At 39.8% G+C, this 12044-nt stretch overlaps 1 protein-coding gene across 4 annotated transcripts in view; it reads right to left on the bottom strand.

The window, feature by feature from the left end:
* The window catches only part of MAPRE2 (microtubule associated protein RP/EB family member 2), a 2455004-nt gene that overhangs the window by 395505 nt on the left and 2047455 nt on the right, over positions 1–12044 (bottom strand). For all 4 annotated transcript variants that reach the window (XM_044066619.1, XM_044066620.1, XM_044066616.1 and 1 more), the window contains one exon: positions 6550–6763. In XM_044066619.1, coding sequence (XP_043922554.1) covers positions 6550–6763 — 214 coding nt within the window. The remainder of the gene's footprint in view (positions 1–6549; positions 6764–12044) is intronic.

A 12044-nucleotide genomic window follows, 5' to 3' on the forward strand; every position in this document is an offset into this window, starting at 1 on the left:
CTAGGAGAACAGAGGAGTCCTAGAAGTGCTGGAGCAATAATATACACAGCAGTATTTTGAAACATGTAGTTAACCTCAGCTCTGTGGAGTTTTTGTGCTTTTGTACATGAGTTTACAGTGTACAGCAGTACACCAGAAGGCTCACAAGCACCCTGTTTTGCTATGAAGGATTATGAGGTAGTGATCTGCAGTACTGGGCTGAAGGGCTGTAGCACTACCAAAAATAGTTGACTTTCCCTATTTTGGGATTTGGAATGCCCCACATGCACAGAACTCCAATTTCATAAAGAAAAAAAAGTTATCTTCTTGGCTGGGCTATTTTTAAAACAGATTAGAATTTATGTGTATGCATCTATAGATAATATAGAGGATTATGATCTGGCATCTGATCACAATTAGCTTATAATGAGCTCAAGACATGGATACTAAGAAATTCACCTTTACAGCAAAGCACAAGAGGTGAATTCAGGATACAGGTTAAGAACACATAAAGCTGGTTATGAATGGAGAACATATCATAATTCTTAGTATTATACAGAGCTTTATCTGCTCCATGTACTACCAGTTACAGAAAAAAAAGTGTAGGGGACTGAAGTGTTTTACTGGTTTTCAAAGCCTTTGAAAGCCAGTAAAGCTCTTAGCTGAGTCAGACAGCAGGCAAAAATGAAGTAAATGCTTTAAAAAGTCATAGGTACTTCATTTTGCCACAGTTTTTGCTTATGTGTGGCAGACTGAAACATCTAATAACTTTTAAAAGTTGTTTTACCTTCTGCCTCTGTTAGATGATATTGTCTGCTGTTAGTCCCTACTGTGAGACCTGAACTTAACAGAACTCAGGTGTCCTTAACAAACTTTGATTAAGCAGCCCTAAATGCTAATAAGATGTCCCTTAATGAGTGCATCTTTTCCCAATTTCAGAGTGTAACTTCGGTGTTGCATGCATATGCACCGCAAGGTGATTACTATTATTACAGGTTCTCCTGGCATTTTGAGGGAGTTGAAACAATGTTTCAGTAAGGGCTGCTTGGACTGCTAGATGAAGCAGTGAGCAGCTTTTCCTGTTGGCTTAATAAATGAACACACAGCGACTTGTGGATGGAACTTAGACACTGCAAGTATTTTACTGAATATTTTTTAAATTGCACTGCACTCTGCCAATCCACAATCTTTTGAGGAGCCATTGTCAGTAAGCCTATAGAACAGTCCATATTTTCATAGAGTTAATATCATATTTTGTTTGTGTGTGTGTGTTTTGTAGGGGTTTTGATGAGTTGCACACTATGCGTCTGATAGCAGTGAACTAAAATACATTACTATGACGATTAGTTATCATTTATTAATTCATTTGATCACAATCAGACATCTGAGGTGCATGTAATTATTCAAAAAGTGGCTACAATTGGTAAGAACATGTGTTTGCACCAGGGGAGTGTTAAATAGGTTGCTCTGTGAACATCTGTCAGCATCAAGCTAAATACATTTCTGAGGCCATTATTTTTGTATTTATTCATTCATCTGTTCACAGTCAGTCATCTGGGGTGTTCACAATCAAAAGAGTTTGTAATTTATGAGCATATATATGTTGTGTGTAGGGGAAGGGGACTGCAGTGCATGCTTTGGACAACAATCAGCTTAAATACATTTTTGTGGTATACTTTATGTATTTATACATTGTACTATATGGTCAGTATTTATGTAATTATCTATTAATTTAATCACAATCAAACATCTGAAGTGAACACAATCATTAAGGTAGCTGTAACTGATGGATGTGTGAAAAAGTGTGTGCGCCTGTATGAGTGTGTCTGACAGCAACAAGACGATACATTATTGTGGCAATTATTTATTAATTCATTAATTTCATTATCATTACACATCTGAGGTGTACAATGTCAATACACTGCTGTAAATGGTGGACAAGCAGCATTCTACGGATGAAACTAATTGACCACTGCTGTCATTTGATCATAGTTAAACATACATTGACCTGGTTTGACAGGGCTAGTGTGTGTTGTATAAAACAAGCTGGTATACATACTGTAACTATTATTTGTATGTTTTTATCACAATGAGATATCTGAGGTATATGTACTGAGATACACTACGCAAGAAAGTGACTGACCCCAGCCATTGTTTAATCATCGTTAAACAGTCAATGACCTGCAAAAATTTCAGACCCACCCCATTTAGCTCTACCCATACCCATTTAGTTTTTTCCTGCAGCTCCTGCCTTGCTAAGAAGTCAGATGCCACCTTTGCAGAATAGTAGATAATCAGCATACATGACTACACCAATTTGAACTAAATTTCAAACCTTGAAAATTCACTTATGTATTTAAATGGAGACATGAATTAACCATAAATGGGCATTCAGTCATAGCTCAGGTTTAAAAAGCTCATATAAGGGTAAATTTTTAAAAAAACTGAATTTGTGTTGCAATAGGTTGCACTGTATCTGTAGGAAAGAAAGCAATGAAATTAAATACATTACTTTAGCCATTACTTACACAATTTTTCATTCGTCTGATCACAGTCAGCTATTTGAGGTGCACACAATCATTTAAAGTGGCTTTAAATATTGACCTGCTGTGTATGGGGAAGTGTACAGTAGGTTTTTGCCACAAGTTTCTGACACGAACAATTTAAAATACATGACTTTGTCCATTACTTATTTATTCATGCAATAGATCATAATCAGACATCTGAGGTGCACATAGCCATTAAAATGGTTGTAACTGGAAGGCATATCTGCGTGTGTATGTGTGTGTGTTTGTGCAGAAGGGTATACAATATGTTGCAATGTGTGTTTGTGAAAGCAATGAGCTGAACTACATTTACACTTATTTATTCATTTGATCACAACTAGAAATCTGAGATGTACCCTGTCAATAAAGTGGCTGCAACTGTTGTGTATGGAAGTAGCCTAGAGATGAAAAATAAAACCCTTGCTGTCAACTGGTCATAGTTAAATTGTCACTGATCTAGTTGGCAGGGATGTTGTATGTTTGAGTGAAAGAAGTAGATATACAGTAATGCGATTATTACATTTACTTGATCATAATCAGGCATCTAATGTGTATGCAATCAATAAAGTCATTATACTTAGTGGGTACTGAGGCAGGCAATGAATGAAACTGACAGAACCCTGCTGCTGCTTGATCACAGTTAAACACATGCTGCAATACAGCACCATCTCACCCCAGTTAGCCTCACTTATTCAGTTGCTTCTGGCAGCTCGCCCTTGCTTTGAAGTCACCAGCTATCATCACAGGGTTGTAAATACTCAGTATAAAGCTCATACCAATCTACACTGGGTAGTGAAGGTGGAACATTTATTTATTTATTAATGGACAACAGACTTCACAGCAAATGGACATATTCAGTCACAGCTCAGGATAAGAAGCAACCACAGAGCTGATATATAAGTTTAGGGTTGGGACATACAGAAGAATTTGCCTTTCTGTAAAATATTTTTGTTCTGCATAATATAACTTTGTGTTGCATGTTGGGATCACTGAGGTAGCCTTTGATAAGATATGTGGGTATGTTCAGTGAAGATTCTCCGTCTTGCACCCATTGCTTGTTAACATATGCTCCAGCTCCCTTGCAAATGTGAGTAGGATAAAGGGGGCATTAGAGAGAATGTAAGGATAGGGCAGCCGCGGTGGTGCAGCAGTTAGCATTGCCACCTCACAGCAACAGGTTCTCCAGTTCAATCCTCGGCTGGGGTGCCTTCTGTGCGGAGTCTGCATGTCCTCCCTGTGGTTGCGTGGGTTTCCTCCTAGTGCTAAGGTTTCCTCCCATATCCCACAGACATGCTATAGGTGGATTGGATACTCTAAATTGGCCCTAGGTGTGATTGTGCGTGTGCCTTCCGTGGAAGGTTGGGCGTCGGGCTGGCAACTCAACACCATAAAACTCCACTGCCAATCATGAGCGGACAGGTAGTCTACTGTGGCGACCCCTAACCTGGAAAAGCCGAAAGAAGAAGAAGAGAGAATGCAAGGATGAATTAATTTGAACTTGTTGCCATTATATGGGAAAACTGGGAAAAACACCCGATAAATTGCCAAACATTTTCTGTATTTTTTACTCATTACAGAAAAAATTAAAGGGCAGTGAAAATACTCCTCACTTTACAAATATTCTTTAATGAACAAGCTTTCTGTTCAAATTAACCTCTGATAATATGTCGCCTTAAAGTTGTATTTATTAAAAAGTATAAAAAAGATATTATATCCTGATTGCCAATTTGTAAAGGCCTGAAATGTTAACTATGAACGAAATACCATGCATACTGTAGACAGCTTATGCTGTAACTAGCACAAGATAATCTATGAGTAAAATACCACTCAAACTTTAGGCAATGTTATTTTGCACAAGAGCATCTATGAATGAAATACTATTTGTACTGGAGATAATATTGGTGCTAAATGACATTATAGTTACAGTAGAAATATACTTTCTTAGTCCTAGTTTCTGAATTTGAATAAAAGTTAATAATTTTTTCAAGAACTTTGATGTAAATAAACTGTGTGGATAAACACTGGGCATTGCGGAGTACATGGATAAATTCCGATGTGGTTCAGTGCCAGTCATCCATTCTGATGGGAAGCAGTTCTGGCTCTCCACTTGGGTGACACCTAGATGGAGCAATGGATGTTACATCGGCAGATCATTAGCCTGCTGGACATACAGTAACTACTTCACTGCACTTATCTACTTAGACATACACATGAATGAATTTCCTAACTAATGTTATATTCCTCCACATAGATAAATTCAACCATATATTTGTCTATATTCAAGTGTTTAAAGTCTTGTTCTATTTGATACTATGTATATATTTTTGTTTTTCACACTTTTATCCTGTAAATGTGTTAACACTCATTTTTTGTCAATTTTGTTTATAGTTTCTATTACTTATTGTATAATTTGAATGTAAGCTTAGACTGGAGCTTTTCTCCCTGGGCCTCAACAGAAAATGGGCACTGTCCCAGTCAGACCATCCCGGTAAACAAATGTAAAATAAAATAAAGAAATAAATAAAAATAAAATAAAGCCCAAACAGTGCTTGTGTGTTTCAGTATATGCAAACTTATTTACTCACTGCATCAAAAAGCCTTGTTTAGGAGGTATTATCTGAATAAACAGTACATGAAGTACAGAATCCTTACATGGCCAAATGTAATGTAGGAAAACAAAATGGTAAGGCAATACACATTCAGCATTTAATTAGTCATATTGTCTCTTTATCACAGATATCATGTTAACAGCATTTTACAATACTCACACTCAATAGTTAAGCATTACAGTGTTATATCAACACCACATTATCTCCTGGCTCCTTCCAACCCACACACATGAAGTCAGAACAAGTAGGATGAAGTCTCATGTCACCTGAAGTCAAGTTTGTTAAATATTGTACATAGAATAACAGTTTAAAATATTGGGCCAGATTCAATGACACATACTAAGTGCACACGATTTGTATTCAAGAACATCCCTACCACATCCTTTTTGGTTTTCCTAGTCACCCAGAAAGATTAAACCAAGTGTACACTTACTGTACACTCAGTACAGGTGTTAATAAATCTCAGGGGTTAATTTTTTTGTAGGCCATCAGTCATAATGAAGTTGGAATCAGATGATCATTTCAGTGTTTTAACATTTAGATAAAAGTGCAATCACAGTAGTATTATGCTGGTCATAGACATGGAGAAAAGACGAAAGTACACAACCTTCCTAACACATATAATCATGTGTTTTCTGCAATCCACCAAGCAACTCTACTCTTGTGATAGTTACAAAATTTCTAAAATTAAAATCCACAAAAACCAGTGATACGACTGTCATACAATGGCTACAGCAGCCATAACTACATCCATTAACACGCTGGCAATCAAAACTTGTAAGTACAGGGATTAAGCAATGCATAATAGTTACAATATGTCATCGCCTTCTCTACGTGTTACATTGTCAGTCAGTACAATCAGTGAAGAACTGGCCTGGCTCAGCCACTGGTGGGAACAAGAAAAGAAATAATCTAACATTAAGTTGCCCAATAATCCAATGAACATAACTCACAGAATCATTTTCCTAGAAACAAAACACCAAAAATGTCATTCTTCAGAGAAACACCATCAAATGGGGGGGGGGATGTAAAGCTTCCACCATGCTCCAACTACATTAACCAATCTTCTTCAAGAAAATATTTTCACTTTTTTTACCAGACTTTTTCAAGGAAATCGAATTTCAAATATGTTTTTCCCATTCGGTTGTAAAACTTCAAGAAAAGTTGCTTCTATTGCCAGACTTTTGCTAATCTTGTTCAGTTTAGATCAAAACAGCCCATACTCCACTCATGCAGAACATCTAAAAATGACTAAGAATCCAGATCAGAAAAAATATGTAACAATAATGGTATTAAAATACTGGAATGTAACTAAATAATAATTTAGAACAAATGTTAATCAGAAATGTAAACAAATTGATTTAGCTTTACACATGGATGTTGAAATAATTACTTGGTCTAGTGTTAACATTTACCTGCTGTAGGGGAGTTTGCATGATGAGTCTTCTTTGGCAAATTAAAAATTTGTTCGCCTGGGTCTGGCGGAGGCAGTGCATCCTGACCTTGTCGAGCCTCGATTGGGTCATACTCTTTACCGTCATAGTTAGCATCAAAAAACTTCTTAAACCACTGAATAAAATCCAAGTTATCTTGAAAGCGTCCCTTAACTAGCTTTTCCACAGGAATCAGCTAAAGATAGAGAAAGAGGTATAAGATAAATATTATTTAAGACAAAGCTCTTCAGTTCTTTCAGCAACTCACAAAAATCACAAAAATACTGTACTAATTCACGGTAGTTGCAGATGACATTAAAAAAAACAGAGCAACTGACCTTTCAGCTATCCATAACATTGTAATTTAATGTATTTTCAGAAAGGAAATAATCACAACTGATTTTGTACAGCCTATGATTTAGTCATTTTAGCTTGTAGAGATCTAAATTACATTGCTGCTTACTTCTGAAGGTCTTTAACTCATCAAGTTTTCCAGAATGTTGTAGTGTAGAGAACCCCAAAACAGCTGGTGCTCTCCTTACTGGCTGCCTTATTTTCTAAGTGTCTCAGGTAGCTAAAAATCATCAGCAGATATACAGTGTAACCTTGACCCTGATATAAATTTTAGGGACCTAAAACCTCTCTGTGATGAGACAATGAATATCTAATGGTGATCTTAAATAAAATACCCCTTGCACTGCAAACACAGGTCGACCAGACACCACTGATAATTGTTTTTTTATTCTAAGCCACTTTTCAATACGTGATAATGTGGTGTGCCCATCTCATATCTCCTCTTTCCCACCTCTAGTCTACTGCATAAATTCAAAGCATTCTGACTCTTTCCTATTATTACAAGTCCACCAGATTCCTAACCACCATGGAAAACCGCCACTATACATTCATTCTGATGTCTGCTTCCTAGCTCATAGGTTCATAGGTTGGTACTGGGCTATCTGCCCGAAGGCATATATTAGCCCAGCCACGTTTTGCAGTATTCACCGCCCCTTTAGTAGTTCCCTAGACCCTTGTTCTAGCAGCTAGTACCCTTGGCCCCTATCTAGTAGTGCTGTTGGTGTGATCCCCGGTGTGAACTTTCTGTTACCCATCCACTCCTCAAGGTTCCTCTTGAAGAGTGATAGTGAGGGGCTCTGTCTTATGTAGATTGGGACCGTGTTCCATAGTAAAGGAAGTCTCTGCGAAGGGAATCTATCCCTCCAGCATGTTCTATTCATTGTTGTGTTGAGGTTTATATCCCTAGAGCATGTAGCTCGAGTAGATTTGGTTTTACTAAGATGGAGCATATTCAACAATTCTGGGTTGGACATGGCTCTGTACGTTAGACAGAGATCGCCTCTGAGAAAGCGGTATGCAACAGAGAACAGTCTTAGCTTTTTCAATCGTGCTGCATAGGGCAACTGTTTGAGGCCAGTAATCCTTTTGGTTAGGTACCTCTGTGGTCTCTCCAGCTGCTGGAGATGTCTATCTAGGTACATTCCAACTGGTGCATTGTACTCAATAATGGATCTGATGAGGAAAGAGTAGAGGGGCACCATTACATCCTTAGATCTTGATGCGAACACTTTCATGATCAGTTGGGTCACATAGAAGGATTTTCTAACCACTTTGGCAACATGGTTATCAAAGGAAAGCTGACTATCTACTTGGGTCCCTAGATCCCTTATTTCTTCTTCAGATTTCAGGGGATTACCTCCTATGTTGTAGTTTGCGGGTACTCTGTTTTTTCCAAAGGGGATTACTACACATTTTTTTGCATTTACATTTTTCCATCTTCTAGAACTGATCACAGAAGAGGCTTCTTTAATGCTACATATAATGGGAAGAAGACAGCTGCATCTTCAAAGTCCACATCCCACTCACTGTGCTCCCCAGTACTGAACTGACACTTAGCAAAAGCATCTAACACAGTTCAGACCATGATTTATGTTGCAGTTTCCTCCTGCAGACATGCAGAGCTAAACTGGTGATCCTCTAAGTCATCCATATGTGTGCATTTGGCATATCACTGAGTGCGTGTGTGTGTGTGTGTGTGCATGTGTGTATCTGTCTAGCAAAGTATTTGCATCCTGTCCAGAATAAGTTTGTGCCCTTATTTCCACTGAGTACCAGTATAAGCCACTGCTCTGCTGCAACAGTAACCGCTTCAAAACAGAAAATTAATGAATGAATATGGAAAAAAAACACTCAAGTGCTAAATACACACACTTCTGAGATATGTATATATGAAAGGAAAAACTCTTCCACAGTTGTCCTAATCTCATTGCTCAATCCATTTTTCATAAGGTTTAGAATCCAAACAAAATTATTTCCTTCTTCTGCACAACACAAATGCAAAGAGACTAGTTTTCAAAATGCTGCATCTGTCACATTCACAGAAACAGGGTAAATACATTAAATTATTGAAAACCTGGTTTCAAAGCACTTACAACTGAAAGTTGCTTCTCAAAGCTGCAAAGTTTCAGTGTGTGTGGGTGCAATGTCATTACAATCGGTTGTTACAGAGGATTAAGGTTATGATAAGCTAATGAGCTTCACCTTATCCTCTCTATCCTCCCAACCCTAGGAAAAATACTAGGAAAACATGTCTACTATCAACTCACCCAATATCTAAAACCTGACAGAATCGCATTCCTAACAGAATCTAGAGCATGATTTCAGGTCAGACTGCAGCACAGTGACCTCTTTTTTTAACTTTCTTTGGAATGTGCACAAGGGACAAGATTGTACCAAGTAAAGTATCCAAATAACAATCACATACAGGACCCAGGAAGTTAGAACTGGGGAGTCCACCCCTACAAAAATACCAGTCACAAGTGCAGTCCCTCAAGGATCGGTCCTTGGACCGCTCCTTTTTGGCATTTAATTCTCAGAAGTCAAGGTCAAGGTCAGTGGTCTCTGGCTGACTAAATTTGCAGATGATTGCAACTTAGGAGCTGTCATTGAATCTCACACTGTTCTACAGGAGGGGCTGACACAGACAAACAACTGGTGTCAGAGCCATGGACTGAAACTAAATGCCAAGAAATGCATAATAGTATCCTTTGGGAAGTCTTCCATCCCTGGTAACTTTTAGTTATGTACTTACCATAACTTTAGATGTATGGGATCCATCTCGCCTACATTCTCTACAGATGGGTTCAGAACCAACCCTCGGCTCTGACTCGGCACGCTATACTATAGAACGAAGTCTCTTATTGGCTGAGCCACCTCATATCCCAGGATGCCCCACTACTGCTTCCCCAGATCTTGTTTGTCCGCCCACATGCACACACACATAGACTGTTGTTATAAGATTGCCAGGTGTTTCAAGAGAGGAAACAGTTGTATTCGGACCGTCTGGTCTCTTCTGGCCTCCAAGGTAGGGGGAAGGAGGGTGGGTTATTAGGAATGTAGGCGAGATGGATCCCATACATCTAAAGTTATGGTAAGTACATAACTAAAAGATGTAATGTGATCCTATCTCGCCTACATTCTCTACAGATGGGACAGCGTCCCTAGCACCTAATTCCTGGGTGGCTCACTGGAAAACGGTCCGGAGAACCGTGGAACCGAAGGCAGCTCGACCCCTAGATGCCACATCCAATTTGTAGTGAGAGATAAAGGTGTGTAGAGTAGACCACGTAGCAGCCGCACAGATGTCATTAATAGAGAGCTTGGAATGAAAGGCTGCCGAAGTGGCCATAGCCCTGGTAGAATGAGCTTTCACAGGAATTGTAAGGTCCTTATTTGAAATGCGGTAAATATGACTGATACAGTCTCTGATCCACTTGGCAATAGTGACTTTCGTGACAGATTTGCCCAATGTATTGTCCGAAAAAGACACAAACAGTTGATCTGATTTTCGTGCTTGTTGTGTCCTATCCAAATAGAAACGTAATTGTCTGTGTACATCTAAGCTGTGAAAGGTATACTCAGCTCTGTTTGTATACTTAGGGAAAAAAAACGGTAATTCCAGTGATTGTTGCAAACAAAAGTCAGAACAAACATTTGGTATAAAGGATGAGTTTGGTCTAAGAGATACTCTATCCTTGTGAAATACCAGGTATGGTGGATTGACACATAAGGCTTGAAGTTCTGAAACTCGCCTGGCTGATGTGATAGCAACTAGAAGGGCAGTCTTCCAAGAAAGAAATTTCAGGTCACAGGTTGCAGCCGGCTCAAAGGGGGGTGCGGTTAATGCGCCTAACACTACGTTAAGGTCCCACGGTGGTGCAGGATGCGATATAGGGGGCCGTAAAAGCAAAGCACCTTTAATAAAAGCTTTGCACGTTGCTCATTAAAGGTGGTTCTGTATTCTCATGAAAATTAGAAATAGCTGCCAATTGAACTTTGATGGTAGACACCGAACAACCCTGGTTGAACAGGGAAGTTAAAAACTTCAGAACCTCTGACACAGAAGCAGTCATAGGGTCTAATCCTCGGAGTTGGGCCCAAATAGCAAACCTCTTCCATTTACTGCTATACATCATTTTAGTAGAAGTCTTGTGGGCCGAGGACAAAATATGCATGACTTCAGGGTCGAATGAATGGCTCCTAACTATGGTCAGAAGAGGAGTAGCCAAGTTGCTAGCTTCAAATAATGGAGGGACTGATGGAGCTGTCCTGACTGATGCGTCAGGAGGTCCGGAACTTGGTCCAGGAACCAGGAACCATCCAATGCATACTTGCAAAGAAAGGGGAACCAAACTTGACGAGGCCAGTATGGGGCGATTAGAATCATTTTGCTTCTCAATCGAATCGCCTTCTGAATCAGCTTGGGGAGAAGGGGAACTGGTGGAAAGGCATATAGCAGACCGGGGGGCCAAGCTTGGATCAGAGCATCCTTGGGGGTCTGCCCGGGAACTGGAATGAGAGAGAAGAACTGTTTGCATTTTGCGTTGAGGGGAGTTGCGAAAAGATCGCAACATGGAACTCCCCATCTCGTGAAAATCTGTGTTACCACTTTGTGATTCAAGGACCACTCGTGAGGGGAGAGAATAGTCCTACTCAGTCTGTCGGCTATCACATTGGATGTTCCCGGAATGTGAGTTGCCACTAGAAAGTGTTTGGTAGCAATCGCCCAATCCCATACCTTCATGGCCTCTCTGCAAAGGGGGTAAGACCTGGTCCCTCCTTGCTTGTTCAAGTACCAGACTACCGACATGTTGTCGGACTGAATGGCAATCGTCCCCTGGGGGAGGTGATCGTGCAGTGCTTGCAACGTTAGAAGCACCGCCCTCATTTCCAGGATATTGATGTGGAGAAGATGCTCGTCGGAGTGCAACGTGCCTTGGACCGACCTGTCCAGATAATGTCCCCCCCACCCTGTCTGGGAGGCGTCCGTAGTCAACGTGGCCGAGGGGGATGGGGGAACGAAGGGTCGCCCCTGATCCAGGTTGGAGGAAAGAAGCCACCAACGAAGATCCTGTTTGCACGTCTCTGTGATCAGTATTTGGTGACTGAGGGGGAGGTCTTGA

The sequence above is a fragment of the Protopterus annectens genome, chromosome 3.part1 (assembly GCF_019279795.1).
Source record: "Protopterus annectens isolate FY-2018-M chromosome 3.part1, PAN1.0, whole genome shotgun sequence".
NCBI classification, from domain to species: domain Eukaryota; kingdom Metazoa; phylum Chordata; order Ceratodontiformes; family Protopteridae; genus Protopterus; species Protopterus annectens.